Here is a 23,756-nt window from a genome sequence, read left to right on the forward strand (position 1 = left end):
GGGGCATCGACTCCTACAAATTGGGTCGTAAATTAAGACTGGGTGAATTTTTTCAACACTCTGAAACTCCAGCCATGGCTGACAACCACCAAGCATTCATCAATGCCAGAAAGCGGTCGAACTTTGACCCTCCCTCCACGAATCCATCTATTAGAACATTTATGAGGCTCCTTGGCGATTCCGTTACCAAATACACGGAAGCCAATAAAGTCACCCATTCAAACTTGTCCAATGAAGAGCGTTCTGCCATTCGCAATTTGGGCAACAACAAAAATGTCATCATACGTCCAGCGGACAAAGGGGGGGGCATCGTTATCTTGAATACTGATGATTATCGTAATGAGGCCCTCCTCCAGCTGAACGATAAAAAAACCTACCAGAAGCTCTCTAAGGATCCTACTAAGGAATATAAGGGCGAACTGGACCACATACTGGACGAAGCTTGCAAGAACAACAAAATATCCTCTAAATTAGTAGCAGCCCTCAAACAGGACTTCCCCATTTGCCCGGTGTTTTTCACAGTGCCTAAGATGCACAAGGACAGTGAACACCCGCCTAGCAGGACCATTATATCGGCCAGGAATGGCCTATATCATCCCATCTCAGCCTTCCTTGACGGGATCCTACAGCCTCTTATATTAAAACAACCTAACCACATTAAGGATACTACAAGTTTCCTGAAAAGAATACAGAGCTGCTCTACAATTAAAGAGGACACCTGGTTGTGCACCATGGACATATGTAGCCTCTACACGGCTATCCCCCATGATGAGGGGCTAATGGCCATGAAAAGGTTTCTAACCAATGAACCCAGCCTCTCTGTAGACATCGACCTGTTTCTGCAACTGCTGGAACTTATTCTCAAAAGGAACTATTTCCTCTTCGATGGCCAGTATTATTTACAGGTCAGTGGGTGTGCGATGGGGAGCAATGTCTCCCCATCGTACGCGAATGTGTTCATGCAAGAGGAGCAAAACATGTTCTTCTCCACAACTGCTTGGGCGTCCAAAATTGACCTATACTGTCGCTATATAGACGACGTCTTCCTACTGTGGCAGGGTGGGAAGGCCAGTCTTGAGGAACTGATCCATTTCATCAATACAAGAGACTCTCCGATCAGGGTCACCTCACAGATTGAGGACACAGCGATCAACTATTTGGATGTCCTTGTCACCAAAAGGAATGGAATGCTGGACACTTCAGTCTACTTTAAGCCCACGAGCAAAAACACACTGCTCAAAGCCTCGAGTCATCATCCCAGGGCTTTGAAGATTGGCATATCGAAATCACAATTGATTCGCAGTGCTAGAATTACCAGCAACCCTGACAGGACCGAGGAGGCCCTGGATATCGTGGTTAAAAAATGTATTGCTAAGGGATACGATGGTAAGACATTGGAGAAACAAAAACAAGAGGTATTAAATACCCCCAGACAAATATTACTGGATGGCCATACCAAGCCAAGCTCCAAAGTCATTCCCTGGACCAATAGATATTCAACCACCAGCCCGGTGATATCAAGGGCAACACGAGCACTCTGGCCTATTGTCAGTACGGACAGCGGGCTCCCCCGTTTCAGAGATAAAAGGCCCATGACTTGTTTCACTAGAAACAAAAGCATTAAAGATCTAGTTGTCCACACCGACATAACAGGCTTTGCGGCAGACATCCAGCGGGCGCAGAAAGGTGGCACTTTCCTCACCAAGGTTCCAGGCTGCTACAAATGTGTTCAATGCACAACATGCCAGTATATGAAGACCGGGGCATCATTCTCATTACCATCGGCCATAGGAACATTCAGAATCAACCAGGTTGTCACATGCACCACCGCATATGTGGTGTATTTATTAACATGCCCCTGCATCAAAGGCTATGTGGGCAAAACTATTAGGCCCTTCAGGGAGCGGGCAGCAATGCATCGTTCCACAATAAAAACAGCACTGGCCAACAAGACCAAAGGCAAGAAATATGAACACCCAGTGGCCAGGCATTTTGCCAAGATGGACCATTCCCTCAATGACCTTAGACACCTCATCATTGAACACATCCCAGCCCAATTAAGAGGAGGCGATAGAGACACCAAATTGCTTCAGTCGGAAGCTGGTTGGATCTTTAGGCTGAAGACCACCCATCCCCAGGGACTTAATGAGAGAATGCCGTGGAATGTGTTTCTTAAATGAAACAATACCAGCCCGCATCTTCAATCAATTTTCTGGACAACCCCTTTTACATATCTAGTGATTTCTGACCAACTATGTCCCCACTGATTCACTCTATGAGCTGGACTTTAGCTTATTCATAGAGGTTGCAGTACTAACTATAAGGCTTATTTATCCGATGGGGACTCAACTTCAAATATAGGACATATATGTCATAGATGCGCAATACGTCGCATACCTTTACAATGAGTACATTCAGCTACTGACTTTGCAGATCATGCAACATCTCCTAAGCGCTGCTGTTTTAATGTTTAATATTTGTTTCACTGCGGTACGATTATTTTTCACTGTCACTTATTGTGTATATGTTTACGCAGGTTGCCTAGGGAACCCTAGTCGCGTTGTCCGGCGGAAGAACCGGAAGCGCAACACCAGCGACTTCCTGTGAGACGCCGGCCACGGACGTGGGGGACAGGCTCCCGCCTCAGTCTTCTCTGAGCCTACATAGGTAAGAGATCTTACACGCTGTACTGTTGTTGTTTTTTTCTGCACCTTGAAAACGGGGTTGATCCCCGAAACGTCGGATATACTTTTGCACAACCTAATGCTTTGATAAAGAATTTTGTCACTAAGCCTACGAGTGCCGCCATTGTGTTCCTGTTTGCTATCTATATATATATATATCTATATATATCTATATATATCTATATATATCTATATATATCTATATATATCTATATATATCTATATATATCTATATATATCTATATATATCTATATATATCTATATATATCTATATATATCTATATATATCTATATATATCCACACACACACACACACACACACACACACACACACACACACACACATATATATACACACAAATATAACTTGCGAGTAGCAGGCACTCTCTCTATCACAGCGTCTCGTGCCGGGGTGCCTTGTCGGGGGTGCAGCATACAAATTATCCACAATGGACCGGCACTCGGCGGGCTTAGAGTAAACAGCAAACGACCATACTGTGCTTTTGCAACGTTTCGAACTTTAATACAGTTCGTCCTCAGGCAGCGTACAGACAACAAATAATGCATAAACCTGACCTTATATCCCTGTGCTCGTCCATTCCTCCTTCGCGCCGGGTTGTCCACGCACTTCCTGTCCAGGTACCGGAAGTCCTTCTCTCCCCAGTGCAGCTATTCAGGGTTGCTATGGAGACCCAGCGTCCAGGTCCTGGGGCGAGAATATACAATACAGAAAAACAGAAAATCACCAAAGAGTGCCATATAAAAATTAAAAATATACACAGTGGCAGCTTCCTTCAATATGAATGCCATAAGGCTCTAATAGGTAAAATGTGACGGGCAGATAGTTGACACAAAGCTCCGTGTCCATCAATAAGGTTCTGTACTTAATGTCTACTATTAATCTATAAACACACATTCAGATTTAACTGGTCGTTGAGACCCCTTGGTTTTACAGTGTCCAAGTGATAAATCCATTTCGCCTCCAGTGCCAGTAATTTTTTATTTCTCTCACCACCCCTGTTATCATCTGTTATGTGGTCTATTACCATATGCTTGAACGTAGCCATAGAGTGTTTGGCTTCCGCAAAATGGCGGGCCACCGGTTGCTCCGATGGTTTCCCACCTAGTGCAGCCCTGATTGCCCCCCTGTGCAGAGCCATCCTCTCCCTGACTGTTCTAATGGTCTTCCCCACATAACAGAGACCACCATTCCTGCTAAAATGTAAAAAGAAGGAGATAGACTTTTTGATGCACGGTATCACACTATCAGAATACGTGCGAGAAAAGAAAATACCTAGGGGCTTTCGAGTTAAAAACTCGCCCACAATAGGCCGGTACAATAAGGACTTCGTGAGACGCTGGATTGCAGTATTGAATAAATGCTCGCTAGATCTGATCACGCTGGTCATTGAAGAATCAGCTAGAGAAATGGCGGTGATGCAAAGTAAGATCAACGAGATAAAAATTAAACACCAAACTACCTTTTCGATGGACACCGGTGTACAACTAATGGAAAAGCTGAATAAACAAGTAGCGGAATATAAAAAAGAATTAACCAGCTTCAAAAGACAAAAATTTGAGGCGGTGAATAAAGATTACGCAGAAGGAAAAGTGTACCTTTGGCTATCTGGACAGTCAAACCCCAGACAATGGGGCAACAGATTCAGGAGGCGCAATGATGAGGATCGCAGGTTGGCCCGCTCCGGGAGTGATATAGAAACATCTTCTGGTGAAGAAGCAACGACAAGTACCAGTACCGGCAGAGGAAGACAACTGCCCCCTTTAGGGGTGAGAACCCGAACCGGCAGGGGAGCAGGAGGGGCCGGACGAGGAGAGGTGGCCAAACCAGGCGGAACAACGGCCAAAACAAAGAAGGGTCGCAAAGGGACTTAATCTACAATCTATCCAGTAGAACATTTACAGCGCCCGAAATATCTGTCCTAAGTAAAGGCTTGGGTTATGTACCTACAAATAATTTTGATGGATTTAATTGGAAAGTGGACCAGTACCGCCTCTTCAGACAACTTAAACTCAAAGAACATTTTGAACAAGAAACTGAACCAATAGTTGCTCCAGAACCACAGAAAACCTTCAAAAGAAAATCTAATCCCAAACCAGGAATCAATCTATCCTGAGCTTTATGAAGGCATTAGATGTACAGGTTACAGTGAGCCAACAACAACGTGAACCCCACCGTAACAACCTCACAAAAGAGGAGTGGGGAGCTCTCAAAGATCTTAGTAACTATAGAGATATTGTCCTACGGGCTGCGGACAAAGGGGGAGGCATAGTGGCGATGGATGTGGAAAAATATAACAGTGAGATCAATAGACAACTGGCGGACAAAGATGTCTATGAGAGACTAAACAAAGATCCCACAATTGGTTACAAAATGGAAGTTGATGCAGTGCTGGAGAATGCTTTCAGCAGAGGACACCTGGACAAGGACACTAAACTTTACCTAACGGTGGACTTTCCCAGAGTGCCTCTTCTGTATAGCCTCCCAAAGATCCACAAGAGTCTGGTGGATCCGCCGGGAAGGCCCATTATATCCGCAAAAAGTTCACTTTTTGATAACATATCAAAGTTTTGTGATTTTTTCCTACAGCTCTGTGTACAGGCTGGAGAGTCATATCTCAAAGACACAACCCAATTACTACTATTATTACAGCAAATGGGAGAAGTGCCAACAGGCACCTGGTTGTGTACTCTGGATATCTCCAGCCTGTACACCAACATTCCTCACATGGAAGGTTTGTTAGCCATCAGGACACTACTAACTGATAATGATAATTATTCAGGACCCAATCTTGATTTTTTCATGAAGTTACTATACCTGGTGCTCCACAGGAATTACTTCTATTATAACGGTCGCTACTACCTGCAGAAGGCGGGAGTAGCGATGGGTTCTCATGTCGCTCCGACATATGCAAATGCTTTTATGGATGCTACAGAAAGGACTTTCTTTTTCAACAGAGAGACCAGAGATAAGATATATTTCTACAGAAGATATATAGATGACGTGATTATCTTCTGGAGAGGCTCACATGGAGAATTTGTGGATCTTATGGAGGATATTAACAACAGAGACAGCACCATCAAGTTCACATACTCCCTAAGCCTAGAAAAAGTAGCTTTCCTTGACGTCAACATTTCTGTGGTGGACAGTAAGTTGGTGACATCTATTTATGTCAAGGACACAGACAGAAATACTCTGCTCAGGGCAGACAGTTGTCACCCTAGAGCAACCATCCATAGTCTCCCGTACTCACAACTTTTGCGAGTCAAAAGAATAACTAGCGATGAAACTACACTAGTTACTAGTTTGAACAACATGGAAGAAAAATTTAAAGAAAGAGGCTATACACAAAAGGTGATCCGAGAAGCCAGAGCCAGGGTGGACAGTACCACTAGAGAAGACACTCTTACATCTAAACAAACGAAAGAACAGAGAGAAGTGGTCAGATGGGTACAGAGTTACAACTTAGCACATGATACAGTAGAACAACGGACCCGTGAGCTCTGGCCAATAATTCAAAATGAAAAGAAAATGAGAAGCCTCAAGAACAGCAGGATCATGCCATGTTATAAGCGTGGGAAAAATATCAGAGACTGGGTGGTCAAATCTGACGTCACGGAGCACATGCAGTTTATAAAAGGAGTACAGACCAAAAAGAAAGGATGCTTCACCTGTGTGGGATGCACAACCTGCAACCACATGCTTACAGGAAGATTCTTTACGCACCCACACACACAGGAAAAAGATTAGAGATCCGACATGCCTTGTCGTGCTTGAGCACGCATGTTATATACCTTATAAAATGCCCCTGTGGTCTCTGTTATGTGGGGAAGACCATTAGAACAGTCAGGGAGAGGATGGCTCTGCACAGGGAGGCAATCAGGGCTGCACTAGGTGGGAAACCATCGGAGCAACCGGTGTCCCGAAGCCAAACACTCTATGGCTACGTTCAAGCATATGGTAATAGACCACATAACAGATGATAACAGGGGTGGTGATAGAAATAAAAAATTACTGGCACTGGAGGCGAAATGGATTTATCACTTGGACACTGTAAAACCAAGGGGTCTCAACGACCAGTTAAATCTGAATGTGTGTTTATAGATTATTAGTAGACATTAAGTACAGAACCTTATTGATGGACACGGAGCTTTGTGTCAACTATCTGCCCGTCACATTTTACCTATTAGAGCCTTATGGCATTCATATTGAAGGAAGCTGCCACTGTGTATATTTTTAATTTTTATATGGCACTCTTTGGTGATTTTCTGTTTTTCTGTATTGTATATTCTCGCCCCAGGACCTGGACGCTGGGTCTCCATAGCAACCCTGAATAGCTGCACTGGGGAGAGAAGGACTTCCGGTACCTGGACAGGAAGTGCGTGGACAACCCGGCGCGAAGGAGGAATGGACGAGCACAGGGATATAAGGTCAGTTTTATGCATTATTTGTTGTCTGTACGCTGCCTGAGGACGAACTGTATTAAAGTTCGAAACGTTGCAAAAGCACAGTATGGTCGTTTGCTGTTTACTCTAAGCCCGCCGAGTGCCGGTCCATTGTGGATAATTTATATACACATATATATATATACACACACATATACATACATATATACATATATATATGCATGCATACACATAAACATACATACATACATATACACACACACACACACCACAGTATTATTAGAACAGGATTACATTTTCTTTTCATTAAAAAGGTTAATGCAATAAAACATTTTTTTTATTTATTTATTTTTTTAACTGATTTTTTTTCCCCCAATCCAATATTGTTGTTCATATTTGTTTTTGGTTCCAACAGGGAATCAAAGTAGGCCAGGCAGCCACATATGCAAAATTATCCAATACAGCGTGATAAAAGGGTTCTGCGCACACACAATTTTTTTTTTTTTTATAAAAATAAATCCTCTCAATGCTGACACTCAAAATAACGACAACATTGTAAGCACCTTGACAAAAATGCAAGGAATATAGCATTAAAATGTTGGTATAACTACGCAACCTATTGTTGTTATTTTGAGTTTCACCATCAAGAGGATTTATAATACCCGATTCCTGCATGCAGTTTATCGAAGGCTGCAGAGTTATTAAGATTGTTACATTAGAGGAGTGCAGCTTTAGGGATTGTGCTATATTAGACGATTACTTACTGCAAAGAAGTAAAATAAGTATATTCAATGGTATATAAAAAATTAGGTAAGAAAACAAAAAGTATTATGCCACATATAAATGCAGAAATCTGAGGAGACATGTCTCACTGATACACACACAGACTGACCATTACTATGTATTGTCATGATAGAGTGGCAAACAAGAAAGTTCCCTCTAGTCATATCTGTCCTTGAAATCTATATACATTACACTGACACACAGGAGAATGGAGAGATCCCAATGTCTGCCTGTCAAACTAATGAAAATTGATCTGGCAGGAAAACCCTGTTGGTATAATCGGACATCCCGCAAGTTACATAAATGGAGAATGTAAAAGGATGTTACATAGATAAGCGCCAAGAAAATGGATTAACTATGTACTGTATGTGAAGGTCAAAAAACATCACACTTTTTTTTTTTATTTCACAAAAACAACAAAATCTATCCAAATGTAAGAATGCAGAATCACAACCAGACTTCAATAAAACTAAGTACATCTACAATACTACTTCAAATCCAACAAAAAAACATTCATATGTTCATAATATAACAAAGGTATATTATAAATGGCAATACCTGCTTGGCAGAGCTTTACAGTCTAAAGGCCCATACACACTGGGCGACTTTCATGTGAAAGCCGCTCACTTTTCTCATCTGAGCGGCTTTCAGCATGAAAGCCACCCAGTGTGTACAGGGCAGCGATGAGCGCTGCGCTATGGAAAGCCATCTGCCCCCCGCTGACAGTGCCGGGCAATGGGTATGTACTGAGCGGCTTTCCCCCAGCGATGACAACGGTCATCGCTGTCCATACACGCTGGGCAAAATCGCCCAGTGTGTATGGACTTTTAGATAAATGATATGGTTACCTTTAATTTAATCAAGGACAATGTTATATGTAGGAAACAGATCCTTCATTTTACAGAATATGGTCTCTCAATTTTATAAGAAATTACACTGTTGAGAGACTTATAGCTTGTAGCACAGCTATGAATGATCTGTTTTTTTGCAGCAAACGTGACCAGAACTATGTAAGTCATGTCATAACGGCCTCTTGCCCCACCAACCACACCAAAGAAGTTGCAGCAGGGCATTGTGCTAAGTCTTTTATTATTGGCGTTGCATAATATTAACCCCTTTACTGGCACTCCAGAGAATTTTCCGGGCTATGTGCCAGTGCCCAGACTGGCAAACCTGGAAAAGCATTGGGAGTGCCACTGTCTGCGCTCCCTTCTTCCGGGCAGCGCCACTGAGTTAAGCGCTGAGATCAGCACTTGGCTCAGCTTCAACTGCTGCCCGGCCCTGATGCCTTCCCCCCTGACTGTGTGCGATGTGACCATGCTAACATCACGCCACAAAAAAGCCAGGTTGCCGGGGGCAGGGCGAGGCAGCGGCCGATATAGTGCGCCGTGCTGCCCGGCCCCTGGAAACACAGTAGGGGGAGAGGGGGTTGGTTTAGGGAAAAATGTATATAAAAAAACAACTTTGTAAAGTGGAGATGTTTATGGCAACCAATCAGCTTGTACCTACTTAATTGAATGCACTTTATATTTGGTAGCTAGAAATTGTGTGGTTGCTAATGGAAGCTTGTCAGCTCTTTAGAAGGTTTGAAACATTTTGCACAATTAAATATATTTACAGATAATAATGAATTGTTTAATAAATTATTACCAAGACACTCCTTGCACATTTGTATTTAGTAAGGATCCTTGTTTGCTTGAGGTTCATTCTGTGACTTTTTGCTTCTTTTCTTAATAGCCTTTCAATACGTGGTGTTATTTTCATTTTTGGCCTTAGACGAACTTTGTGGTTACCAGGCATGAGTATTTGGAAGCAGAATGTACAAATTCCTTTTTCTTTAATTTTAACACCTACAGCAAAAATTAAATTTTAAAAAGGTTAAAAAAAAGAATTCCAAATATTTGCACCATTTAAATTGTGCGCACACTAGCTAATATGCATTTACAAGAAGTGGACAAATTCATGTCAAGCCTTAATTTATGCAAAGTCTATCAACTCTGAGACAAGAGGTCTAGATAAAAATAGTAAAACAGATTGAAATGAACATCAAGTATTATGCTGTATAGATCAGAAGTGCAGAGGTGTCCATGTACAATCAGCCTCCTTTAGCTTTAAGCAGCCCTTCTAGTCACACCATGCCATGGTATGGATAGGCATATTTTTCCATTAAAAAGCATCTTATTTGCAAAATGGAGCGACTGAGGTGGTAACTGCATTGGAAATGCAATGTTCCATTTCTTATGCAGATACAACTGTAGTCATACACTGAATATAAGCATGGCGCATATTATTTAAAACAGCAGAAGCTGCTTGTGCTTCATGCGATTTAACTGAAAATTTAGCAAAAAGGATGCCCAGCACTACAGAGTCACACGGAGCTCACACAATACAAGTGGCTAAGCCACTTGTATCGCATGGAGGATAGATGTATTTGGACAAATCTTTAGGCACCATTTGCTACCAGTGTGAAAGATAAATGGAAGAATTTCACACTATATCCTACACAGAATGCTAGTCTACTTTTATTAATTTTGTTTTTAAGATCACAAATATCTAACAAGTTATTGATTTCAATTTACACAATTTAGCTCATTTTAATTTCCATTATATAAAAAAAGCAATTCAAATTGCTGGCGCTATAATATTACTAATATCAAATCGTTATTTAGGGGAAAATATTGTTATATAGCTATGTATATACAGTATCTATCTATAAATATGTGAAAATTGGTAATAAGCTGGCGTGCCTTCGTAATAATTAGATAATGGTAGGAGTTTGTCCCGGCAAAAACAGGTGGCACTCCACGGACTTCTTTTAAAGTTAAAGTGCTTTTATTCCATAAAGTGCAATTAATGTTTCAAGGCAGGAATTGCTTTTCATGCACTGTATATACTGATGAAAAAGCAATTCTTGCCTTGATATGTCGATAGCACTTTATGGAATAAAAGCACTTTCATTTTAAAATAAGTCAGTGGGGTGCTGCCTGGACACACACATACATACATACATATTAGTGTTCCCACTATGCTGTTTTAGCGGGGAGCTGCGCCCTGCCCAATTTTGAAAGGGCAAAATGTGCCCTGCCCCTCTAGCAGCACCCCGCTAAAACAGCCTTACGAGGAAGCCCAGCGACGCCGTAGCACAGCTGCTTCCCCGGCAGCACAGTGACTTCGGAGGGGCCGGGACCGCCCCCATTGCTGACGGCGACAGCCGGGCCCGCCCCCTTTGATGACGGTAGCGGCTAAACCAATAGGCGCCCCCCTCTGTCTTTCTTTTGTTCCAGAAAAGAAAAAAAAAATAATTATATATATATATATATATATATATATATATATATATATATATATATATATATATATATATATATATATATATATAAATATATATATATATATATATAGATATAGATATAGATATACACACACACACACACACACACACACACACACACTCACACACAACCAGTGCAAACATACTCACTTTTGAGAGATGGGCAAAGGGACCTGAAAAAACAGCAAAGAATACAAATAAATACTTTTTTTTTAATCTTTATTACTCTAATAATGTATTTGATATATGTTTTTGTCTAATATTTAACAAAATTGCTAACAAATACATGTGAAATCTTAAAATTTGAGAAATTAAATAAAATAGGATATAAATAAATAAATAGTAAAAATATACACATTAAAGACATAAAAAAATGGTAATTATCATATTGTAAGTGACCACACAAACAGGATGGTGGCAACTATAAGGCACATAACATTTAAGGGAAAAAATTCTGGTACTTATATGTTAGTTGGGTGCCCACTAAGCTATTTGCTTAGTTTTCCGCGTCCGCTCGCCACGCTTCGGGCTTGCTGCGCTTGTCACACTATATAAAATCAACTCCATGCCGACATGGATAGTGGGGGTATGAGCGTACTAACTATAATGGGCGCCCAACTAACATATAAGTACCAAAATTATTATTATGAAGAATTGTTCTCTCTTCAGTTAACCCCTTCCCGACATTTGACGTACATTTACGTCATGGTCGGGAAGTACTTCCCGACACATGGCGTAAATGTACGTCATGGCATTTAACTGTCACCGCGTCTATAGACGCGGTGACAGTTTCAACATGTCTGCTGTCCCTGACAGCAGACATGTCCGTGCATGCCCAGGGGGGGCTGCGATGCCGCCCCCCCGTCGGCGATCGCTGTGATTGGCTGTTCAGTGTGAACAGCCAATTACAGCGTTTTCCTGTGTCACCGGCGAATAACGTTCGCCGGTGACACGGGATCAGAGGTGATTGGTGCTGTAAAGTACAGCACCAATCACCGCGGGGTGTGAGGGTGACACTGGTGTCACCCCACCGCACCCCGCCCGCCCCCAAAGGCCGTGATTGGTTCGTCGGACCGACGGACCAATCACAGCCAAGGAGGGGGATTTAAACTAACGGTGACTGCACTGCAGACGCCATTCCGGTCTGGAATAGCGTGCAGTGCGGTCACCGTACCTCCCTGCCGCCATACTGACCAGAACCTTGCTCCATAGCTTGCTCCATACTTACCTGATCGCTGCTTCATCACTGCTTCCTGGATCCTGTTACTACTTGTGCCTTCCTGTGAAATTGTGCTGCTGCAGTGTACTAGCTAGATAGATAGAGAGATAGAGAGATAGAGAGATAGAGAGATAGAGAGATAGAGAGAGATAGAGAGAGATAGAGAGAGATAGAGAGAGAGATAGTGTCAGAGAGTGCTGATCGCTGCTTCATCACTGCTTCCTGGATCCTGTTGCTACTTGTGCCTTCCTGTGAAATTGTGCTGCTGCAGTGTACTAGCTAGATAGAGAGATAGATAGAGAGATAGAGAGAGATAGAGAGAGAGAGATAGATAGAGAGGCCTAGTGACAGAGTGCTATATTTTGTGCTGCTGCAGTGTGATAGTTATAGAGAGATAGAGAGAGATAGTGTCAGAGAGTGCTATATTTTGTGCTGCTGCAGTGTGATATAGTTATAGATAGAGAGAGATAGAGAGAGAGAGATAGATAGAGAGGCCTAGTGACAGAGTGCTATATTTTGTGCTGCTGCAGTGTGATAGTTATAGAGAGATAGAGAGAGAGAGATAGAGAGAGATAGTGACAGATTGTGCTATATATTTTTGATATAACTGACTGCTGCCCCCTCCTTTTGTGCTGATCAGTATAAATTAACTGATCAGCAACTTTTTGGGGGCGCAGGTTTTTTTTTATATATAGATATACCTGTCAGTGCTGCTGCTGCAGTGTCATAGAGTGATAGATAGTGAGAGATAGAGAGATAGAGAGAGATAGTGACAGAGAGTGATAGAGAGTGCTAAATTTTTTGTCTGCTGCCCCCGCCTTTTGTGCTGATCACTATATCTGAGGTGATCAGCAACTTTTTTGGGGGTACAGAGGTTTTTTTTTTTTTATATATACCTGTCAGTTGCACCAAAGGTTGTGCACCTGCTGCACCTCACTGGTAATCAGTGTCGCATCACTGATCACCTTTTTTTTTTTTGTGTGTGTGCTGTGGGGTCTTTTTTTAATTTTTTTTTTACACACACTGTGATTTTGTGGGTGTCCTGTGGCCGCTGTGCGCTGATCAGTGACGTACATCACTGATCATCTTTTTCGGTACAGGGTTGATCTATATTTTTTTTTTTTTGATCAAATTCCTGTTGCCTTTGAGCGCTGTTCAGTGACAGACGTTACTGACCAACATCTGTGCTCAATTTTTGGCGCAGGACCTTTTTTTTTTTTTAACCCCTTAAATTTTTTATTTTTAACCCCTTCATTTTTTTTTTTTTTATTGGTATAAAGTATTTTTTTTTTTTTCTGCACCACATACACACTACACACTACATACCCCCCGGATTGAAATAAAGTTTGTACCCCCCCCTACACTATACACGTGTTGAAACATTTCACTACCAGTAACACAAAAATAAAAATGGCATCCCAAATGTCCTCCCAAATGTCCTCCCAAATGTCCTCCCAAATGTCCTCCCAGTCATCCAGGAGAATGTATTCAGCGGAGGAGGCATATGCCCTGCTTGCTTCTGACTCTGACACAGCCAGTGATGCAAGCGGGGAATTTGAAGGATTCGCCTTAAGCTCCTCTTCCTCCTCTGGTGATGAGGGACCCCCTCAAAGACGCCCCCGTAGAGCAGCTGAGACCCCCCCCCCAATAATTGATCTCGTATGGACCCCACCACCAGACAATTTTGAGCCCCAGGTTCCTGAGTTTTTGGCCATGCCAGGAATCCAATTTGATTCCACAGGTCTCAGAGAAATTGACTTTTTCAAATTATTTTTCTCTGATGATTTTATAAATTTAATGGTGGACCAAACTAATTTATATGCCCAGCAGTTTATTGCTCAAAACCCCACGTCATCATTTGCTAGGTGGACCCCTGTAGATGCAGTAGAGATGATGACGTTTTGGGGTCTGGTGTTTCATATGGGCATAGTAAAAAAGCCAGAAATTAGGCAATATTGGAGTACAGATGTTCTGTACAGTACTCCATTTTACCGTATGGCCATGCCCCGGACTCGATTTGAGACAATTCTTAAATTTATACATTACACCGATAATGCACAGTGCCCACCCAGAGATGATCCCACCTTTGACCGGCTATTCAAAGTCAGGCCGGTCATTGATCATTTCAGTGCCAAATTTGAAGAGGTGTACATCCCTGAAAAATTTATTTGTATCGACGAGTCCCTTATACATTTTAAAGGAAGGGTTAAATTCCGCCAGTACCTTCCCAGTAAGAGGGCAAGGTATGGCATAAAAATGTACAAACTGTGTGAAAGCACCTCAGGGTACACCCACAGGTTTAGGGTTTATGAAGGGAAGGATTCAAGAATTGAACCGCCAGAATGCCCCCCCTCCCTCATAGGTGTTAGTGGGAAAATTGTCTGGGATTTAGTGCACCCCTTCCTGGATAAAGGTTATCACCTCTATGTGGATAACTTTTACACCAGCATCCCCCTGTTTAAGGCCCTTGGTTCAAGAGGTACAGCAGCTTGCGGTACTGTGCGCAAGAACCAAAGAGGCCTCCCAAAAACGCACATTGCCCAAGTAATGAGAAGGGGTGAAAGCAGGGGAATATGCACCGAAAATATGTTGTTGGTCAAATATAAGGACAAGAGGGATGTCCTTATACTGACAACAATTCACGGAGACAGTACCACCTCCGTCCCTGTACGAGGTACCAGTACCCACACCTCCAAACCTAATTGTATCCTGGATTACAATAGGTACATGGGCGGAGTGGATCTTTCAGATCAGGTACTGAAGCCGTACAGTGCCCTGCGGAAAACAAAAATCTGGTACAAGAAGGTGGCCGTGTATATCATCCAGATGGCACTGTATAACGCTTACGTGCTATTCCGTTCTACCGGCCAGAGGGGGACATTTATGCACTTTCAAGAGGAAGTCATAAAGGGCCTAATATTTGGGAACCAGCAGGCAGAGGGCCCCAGTACTTCTAGTACTGGCCCCCGTATTGTACCAGGGCAGCATTTTCCTGATGAAATCCCCTCCACTGGAAAAAAGGGCAGGACACAAAAAAGGTGCAAAGTTTGCTATAAAAAGGGAATAAGAAAGCAAACTATTTTCCAGTGTGACACTTGCCCCGACAAACCCGGCCTATGTATAAAGGAGTGTTTTAAAATATACCACACATCTATGGAATATTAGGTTCATAATTTCACCGTGCTTCGGGGGTCTTGCTAATGCCACATAGCACCCACCATTCATTCCACCAGAATCTGAGCCGCAAAATCCAAAAATCACTCCTTCCCTTCTGAGTCCTGCCATGCACCCAACTGGTATTTTTTGGTCACATGTGAGGCATTGCCGTACTCGGGAGAAATTGGGGCACATATTTTGGGGTGCTTTTTCTCCTTCATACCTTCTGAAAATGAAAAATTTTGAGCCAGAACTGCATTTTTGTGTAAAAAAATGTAATTTTTCATTTTCACTGCCCACTTGTATCAAAATTGGTGAAACCCCTGGGGGTTTGAAATGTACACTATACCCCTAGATGAATTCCCTGAGGGGTGTAGTTTTCAAAATGGGGTGACTTGTGGGGGGGTTCCACTGTATTGGTGCTTGGGGGGTCTTGCTAATGCGACATAGCACCCACCAAAATTCCACCAGAATCTGAGCTGCAAAATCCAAAAATCACTCCTTCCCTTTTGAGTCCTGCCATGCACCCAACTGGTATTTTTTGGTCACATGTGAGGCATTGCCGTACTCGGGAGAAATTGGGGCACAGATTTTGGGGTGCTTTTTCTCCTTCATACCTTCTGAAAATGAAAAATTTTGAGCCAGAACTGCATTTTTGTGTAAAAAATGTAATTTTTCATGTTCACTGCCCACTTGTATCAAAATTGGTGAAACCCCTGGGGGTTTGAAATGTACACTATACCCCTAGATGAATTCCCTGAGGGGTGTAGTTTTCAAAATGGGGTGACTTGTGGGGGGGTTCCACTGTATTGGTGCTTGGGGGGTCTTGCTAATGCGACATAGCACCCACCAAAATTCCACCAGAATCTGAGCCGCAAAATCCAAAAATCACTCCTTCCGTTCTGAGTCCTGCCATGCACCCAACTGGTATTTTTTGGTCACATGTGAGGCATTGCCGTACTCGGGAGAAATTGGGGCACATATTTTGGGGTGCTTTTTCTCCTTCATACCTTCTGAAAATGAAAAATTTTGAGCCAGAACTGCATTTTTGTGTAAAAAAATGTAATTTTTCATTTTCACTGCCCACTTGTATCAAAATTGGTGAAACCCCTGGGGGTTTGAAATGTACACTATACCCCTAGATGAATTCCCTGAGGGGTGTACTTTGCAAAATGGGGTGACTTGTGGGGGGGTTCCACTGTATTGGTGCAACATAGCACCCACCATTCATTCCACCAGAATCTGTGCTGCAAAATCCAAAAATCACTCCTTCCCTTCTGAGTCCTGCCATGCACCCAACTGGTATTTTTTGGTCACATGTGAGGCATTGCCGTACTCGGGAGAAATTGGGGCACAGATTTTGGGGTGCTTTTTCTCCTTCATACCTTCTGAAAATGAAAAATTTTGAGCCAGAACTGCATTTTTGTGTAAAAAAATGTAATTTTTCATTTTCACTGCCCACTTGTATCAAAATTGGTGAAACCCCTGGGGGTTTGAAATGTACACTATACCCCTAGATGAATTCCCTGAGGGGTGTAGTTTTCAAAATGGGGTGACTTGTGGGGGGGTTCCACTGTATTGGTGCTTGGGGGGTCTTGCTAATGCGACATAGCACCCACCAAAATTCCACCAGAATCTGAGCTGCAAAATCCAAAAATCACTCCTTCCCTTCTGAGTCCTGCCATGCACCCAACTGGTATTTTTTGGTCACATGTGAGGCATTGCCGTACTCGGGAGAAATTGGGGCACAGATTTTGGGGTGCTTTGTCTCCTTCATACCTTCTGAAAATGACAAATTTGGAGCCAGAACTGCATTTTTGTGTAAAAAAAATAATTTTTCATTTTCACTGCCCAGTTGTACCACAATTGGTGAAACCCCTGGGGGTTTGAAATGTACACTATACCCCTAGATGAATTCCCTGAGGGGTGTAGTTTGCAAAATGGGGTCACTTGTGGGGGGGTTCCTAACTTTTAGCATCTTATGGTGCCTTGAAACCTACATGGTGCCTAAAAAATAATCTCATAAAAAGGAGGCTCCAAAATCAAGTAGGTGCTCCTTCTATTATGAAGCCTGTGGTTTGGTCACCGTGCACACTAGGGCCACATATAGGATATTTATGAAAACAAAAGAATTGGGGGAATCAATTTTTAGTCACATTTCTCTAGTAAAATGTACTGTGTTCCTTATAAAAATGTATTAAAATTGCAAATCTGCAAAAAAAAAGAAATTTTGAAATTTCACCTGCACTTTGTTTTAATTCCTGTGAAACACCTAAAGGGTTAACAAACTTCCAAAATGCTGTTTTGAATACTGTGAGGGGTGCAGTTTTTGAAATGGCATCATTTATGGGGGTGTCTCACATACAAGTCCCTCAAAGTTACATCAGAACTGAACTGGTCCCTAAAAAAATCAGTGTTTGAAATTTTCTTGAAAATTTGAGAATTTGCTATTCATATTGTAAGCCTCCTAGTGTCCCAAAAAATTAAAAGGAAGTTGAAATAATGATGTCAACATAAAGTAGACATATGGCCTATGTTAGTTATTCACTATTTTGAGTGGTAAGATTATTTGTCTCACAAGCAGAAAATTTAACATTTTGCAAATCGCTAAATTTTCCATTTTTTCACGATATTTTGGTATTTTTCACAAAAAAACACAGACTGTATCGACCCAAATTTACCACTAATTTGAAGTACAATGTGTCACGAGAAAACAATCTCAAAATCACTGGGATAAGTAAAAGCAAAAAAAAGTTATACCCACTTAAGTGAGACATGTCAGATTTGAAAAAAAGGGCTCTGTCAGGAACGCAAAAACTGGCTCTGTCAGGAAGGGGTTAAACACATTTCTTTAATTAGAGTATCTGGTGTCTGTTATGATTTGGTTAATGCTATAATAGTATGGAAAACAACATATCCAGTAAATGTAGGTAGTGCCTACAAGATGCAGATAGTCCAGTATTTACAATAAAATAACATCTAATAAACCGAAAAAGATACCTATATGCTTATCAATAAATCAGACAAGGAAAAATCGCATTTGGAATTTATTGAATAGGCATCACAATTTCTATCGATATTTGCTTTTCAGAATTCCTTAAAATGTATTATTATGTGACCAACGATCATTATATTCAATAGTCGTATATACCACTTTATTATATTGATATATTAAAATATCAATATTTTAATAATAATTGTTTTTTTTTATTCTTTTTGTGTTTTTGTCTGTAACATTATATATGTATATATGATTCTATATATCAACGGGAGTATATCCTAGATTCTGTCGTAACACCTATTTATTAAAAATAATGACGCATACAGTACAGGTTGAGTATCCCGTATCCGAGTATCCGTTATCCGAATTATTCCGAAAACCATACATTCCAGAAAGTGAATAAAAAATATTTTTTTTGCTAAAAACTCACTGGGGACATTTGTAACAGCACTACTAGTGACATGATATGTAACTGGCACTATATATGTGCAAGAAAATGATTGCTTGGCATTCAAATTCAATATCTGAGATATGAAACAAAATTTGTGTACTGTTTTGAAACCTTGTTTTTTGAACAAATAAAATATATTTGTGTATATTTTATGTGGTAATAAAATATATTTGTGTGTATTTTATGTGTTTATACAGCATACATGCAAGATACTTCAAAATACATAATTGAAATATTAAAATATTCCGAAATACGGAATAATCCGTTATCCAAAATTCTCCTGGTCCCGAGCATTTTGGATACGGTATACTCAACCTGTAATATATACAATGGCCAGTAGGGGGGAGCCAAGATTGACCAGAAGTGTGGAGCATTGGCTAATATAAGATCGCCTGGTTAAGTGTGCACATTAAAGATACAGATGGACACATAATAGGTACAAAGCGGCTTTAACCTGGTAAAGAGATGTGTTTTGAATAAACTTTTGAATTGTTCCGACGACCGGACTGAGCACTTCCGATCTAGGCACTTGTGGGATGAGTGCACAAATTAGTAAAATAATTCTGGTCACCTGAATGCAAACCTTTGGCATGTGACCTGAAGGTAACTTCCAGTGTTGGCGGATGTAAGCCCCATGCAGCCACCTGTACTAGATACTTAAGGTGGAAACAGAAGAATATCCTTGAAAAAGGCTTTCCTAAGCCGAAACGTGTAGGAGACACTACATGCACTCAAAACCTCTCCCACACCAACAGGAGGGAGGTCTGCAATCCACACAGCCGGACACAGATCTCCGCCAGCAGAGTTCCGTCACCAGGTGACATCATCAAGAAGCGCGAGCCGGGACATGAACGCCTGCGGCGCAGTCAACTCTGGTGGCAGAGACTTCTCATCTCCCTAGAAACGAGCACGGATGACCGGGACACAATAACAACAAACCAGCCCAGCAAAGCGTGAGTGTGAACTTAACACCTACACCACACACACACACACACACAACACAGGCTGAGCCGCAAACAATTACTGAGACACAGCGCGAGGAGGAGAGCACATAGGCACACACCTAGGAGATTGTAAAGGGGTCAACCTGATCGCCTGAAGCCTTCATAGGCTCTCTCCTACTCAGCACAAGCAACCATACCACAGAAATTGCACCACAACCCAGTGGAGACAATACTGACTATACTATTTCCCCACAGGAGGAGAGAAAGGACATAGGCACAAGAGCCTATGAGATTGTAGAGGGGTTCCTTTCTCAACCCAAACTAATTCCATTTTTCACTGCACCCAGGGAGACCGTAGATCCCAATCTAAGGGACCTACGGAGGATAAAGGAACCCCAAAGAGGTTACCTGAACCCCTGTCGGGGATCTCCTGAAAGTGACACTGCTCTGAAAAAAAAACCTCCGCAGGGGACCCCAAATATGTGTACGACAAACACCAAGCAATTGAACACCCCATTTAGAAACTTTTTTTTTTTATTATTATTAATGATTCACACCATATTGTATTAAACATTAAAAAGCAATCGCCCACACAAACCCTCTCTTCTCATCTTTCCATTCAACAGCAGCAATTAAACACTCATCCCACACACAGGCAGCGCTCAAGCCCACCCTAGCAGTAAAGTTCAAACAGAAGAATATGCCTGTTCTGCTGCGCCTATAATACTCCAGTAACTGGAGTATTGTGGTCTTGACAAAGGTCCTTATGGGCCCGAAATGTTGACATTGAACGTATTGATTACTAAAGGAGAAACCATTGCTTTTAAAACCCTCTGTTCTTGTATATCATTCTGGATCTCTGATAAAGACCCAGCTGGGAAGCACTCCCTAATACAGACTTAGAAACCACTGACGGTTATTTCAAGACCACACACACACACACACACACTAGATGTAAAGCCAAGTATTGCCCAGGTTTTTTTTATTTTTTTGAACTATTATCCCCAGCACTGCCTGAGGCTGGTTTCACACACTCCGGCTGCTGCCAGACGGTGAAATCCCGCACGGCCAGGAAGCCGTGCCGCACACATTAGTTGTGAATGGACACTATTGTGTCCATTCACACGGGACGGCCACGGCCCGGCCGCACGGCTGCAGCTGGATCCCATCACTGGAAGGGACGGCTGCCGGGCTGTGGCCATCCCCACCATTGTAATCTGCTGAGTGCGGCACGGCTCCCTGGCCGTGTGGGTTTTCGCCGTCCGGCAGGAGCCGGAGTGTGTGAAACCAGCCTGAGGCCGGTTTCACACACTCCGGCTCCTGCCGGACGGTGAAATCCCGCACAGCCAGGGAGCCGTGCCGCACACAGTAGTTTATCATGTAGGGGATGGCCACAGCCTGGCAGCCGACCCTTCCAGTGGCGGGATCCGGCTGCAGCTGTGCGGCCGGGCCGGGGCCGTCCCGTGTGAATGGACACAATAGTGTCCATTCACAACTAATGTGTGCGGCACGGCTCGATGGCCGTGCGGGATTTCACCGTCCGGCAGGAGCCGGAGTGTGTGAAACCGGCCTCAGTCTATTTTTTTCTACTCTCTTTTTTCTCCTCTCTCTCAATACGGTTTGGGATTTTTCTGTCTACAGCAACTCCATCAATGGTTTTAATATCACTAAACAGTTATGGTTTTTAAGTTTAGTGATAATAAAACCATTGATGAGTGGGAACTCTGGGAAAAGCTGCCAAACACATATCTAGGTGCACCAATAGCTCGGTGAAATCTATCCAGATAAAGGAAGGCCCAGGAGAGTGAACACATCAGATATCAATAAATCATCTCTGTGTAACCAAATAAGAATATGCATGTAACCTTCGATAAATATCCAGTAGATAAAAGGGATTATCCAAAGTGTTGACAAACTAAAATACATGAAATAAACATATCTTGAGTGGAGACTGAATCCCCAAGAAGGGATGTAAAATAAACCCATCTTGATTGGTGACTTAACCCCTAAGAAGGGACACGATATACTTTTCTTCTCTCACAAGGACCTAATTAAACCATAGTATCATTTGTAACTAGCCTAAGGGAAACTATTTTTAATCCCTTTAAACATCAATTTCTTTCTTTCATGCATTTGCACGTCACAGTATATGCTGTGTGTACGTATGTCAAAAAAATGTAACCCCTAAAAATTTCACAAGCCATAGAAGGAGATCACCCTGTGAGATTCCATATGCTAAAAAATTAGTTAGAGGGAGCGCGAGAGCAGGGACGCTCAGGGGGAGTTAAAGGGAGGGAGGGAGCGCAAGGGCAGGGACGCTCAGGGGGAGTTAGGAGGGAGGGAGCGCAAGGGCAGGGACGCTCAGGGGGAGTTAGGAGGGAGGGAGCGCAAGGGCAGGGACGCTCAGGGGGAGTTAGGAGGGAGGGAGCGCAAGGGCAGGGACGCTCAGGGGGAGTTAGGAGGGAGGGAGCGCAAGGGCAGGGACGCTCAGGGGGAGTTAGAGGGAGGGAGCGCGAGGGCAGGGACGCTCAGGGGGAGTTAGAGGGAGGGAGGGAGCGCGAGGGCAGGGACGCTCAGGGGGAGTTAGAGGGAGGGAGGGAGCGCGAGGGCAGGGACGCTCAGGGGGAGTTAGAGGGAGGGAGGGAGCGCGAGGGCAGGGACGCTCAGGGGGAGTTAGAGGGAGGGAGGGAGCGCGAGGGCAGGGACGCTCAGGGGGAGTTAGAGAGAGGGAGGGAGCGCGAGGGCAGGGACGCTCAGGGGGAGTTAGAGGGAGGGAGCGCGAGGGCAGGGACGCTCAGGGGGAGTTAGAGGGAGGGAGGGAGCGCGAGGGCAGGGACGCTCAGGGGGAGTTAGAGGGAGGGAGGGAGCGCGAGGGCAGGGACGCTCAGGGGGAGTTAGAGGGAGGGAGGGAGCGCGAGGGCAAGGACGCTCAGGGGGAGTTAGAGGGAGGGAGGGAGCGCGAGGGCAAGGACGCTCAGGGGGAGTTAGAGGGAGGGAGCGCGAGGGCAGGGACGCTCAGGGGGAGTTAGAGGGAGGGAGCGCGAGGGCAGGGACGCTCAGGGGGAGTTAGAGGGAGGGAGCGCGAGGGCAGGGACGCTCAGGGGGAGTTAGAGGGAGGGAGCGCGAGGGCAGGGACGATCAGGGGGAGTTAGAGGGAGGGAGCGCGAGGGCAGGGACGCTCAGGGGGAGTTAGAGGGAGGGAGGGAGCGCGAGGGCAGGGACGCTCAGGGGGAGTTAGAGAGAGGGAGGGAGGGAGCGCGAGGGCAGGGACGCTCAGGGGGAGTTAGAGGGAGGGAGGGAGCGCAAGGGCAGGGACGCTCAGGGGGAGTTAGAGGGAGGGAGCGCGAGGGCAAGGACGCTCAGGGGGAGTTAGAGGGAGGGAGCGCGAGGGCAGGGACGCTCAGGGGGAGTTAGAGGGAGGGAGCGCGAGGGCAGGGACGCTCAGGGGGAGTTAGAGGGAGGAAGCGCGAGGGCAGGGACGCTCAGGGGGAGTTAGAGGGAGGAAGCGCGAGGGCAGGGACGCTCAGGGGGAGTTAGAGGGAGGGAGCGCGAGGGCAGGGACGCTCAGGGGGAGTTAGAGGGAGGGAGCGCGAGGGCAGGGACGCTCAGGGGGAGTTAGAGGGAGGGAGCGCGAGGGCAGGGACGCTCAGGGGGAGTTAGAGGGAGGGAGCGCGAGGGCAGGGACGCTCAGGGGGAGTTAGAGGGAGGGAGCGCGAGGGCAGGGACGCTCAGGGGGAGTTAGAGGGAGGGAGGGAGCGCGA

At 43.9% G+C, this 23,756-nt stretch overlaps 1 protein-coding gene across 1 annotated transcript in view; it reads right to left on the reverse strand.

The window, feature by feature from the left end:
• Positions 1-23,756, reverse strand: part of RMP24 (ribonuclease MRP subunit p24) — a 44,220-nt gene that overhangs the window by 18,176 nt on the left and 2,288 nt on the right. Inside the window, exons 2-3 of the mRNA XM_083188389.1 lie at positions 11,375-11,397; positions 9,544-9,743 (exon numbers count right to left, since the gene is read on the reverse strand). Of these exons, the coding sequence (XP_083044515.1) occupies positions 9,544-9,743; positions 11,375-11,397 (223 nt within the window). The remainder of the gene's footprint in view (positions 1-9,543; positions 9,744-11,374; positions 11,398-23,756) is intronic.

Source organism: Crinia signifera, chromosome 5 (assembly GCF_055691185.1).
Source record: "Crinia signifera chromosome 5, ASM5569118v1, whole genome shotgun sequence".
Lineage (NCBI taxonomy): Eukaryota > Metazoa > Chordata > Amphibia > Anura > Myobatrachidae > Crinia > Crinia signifera.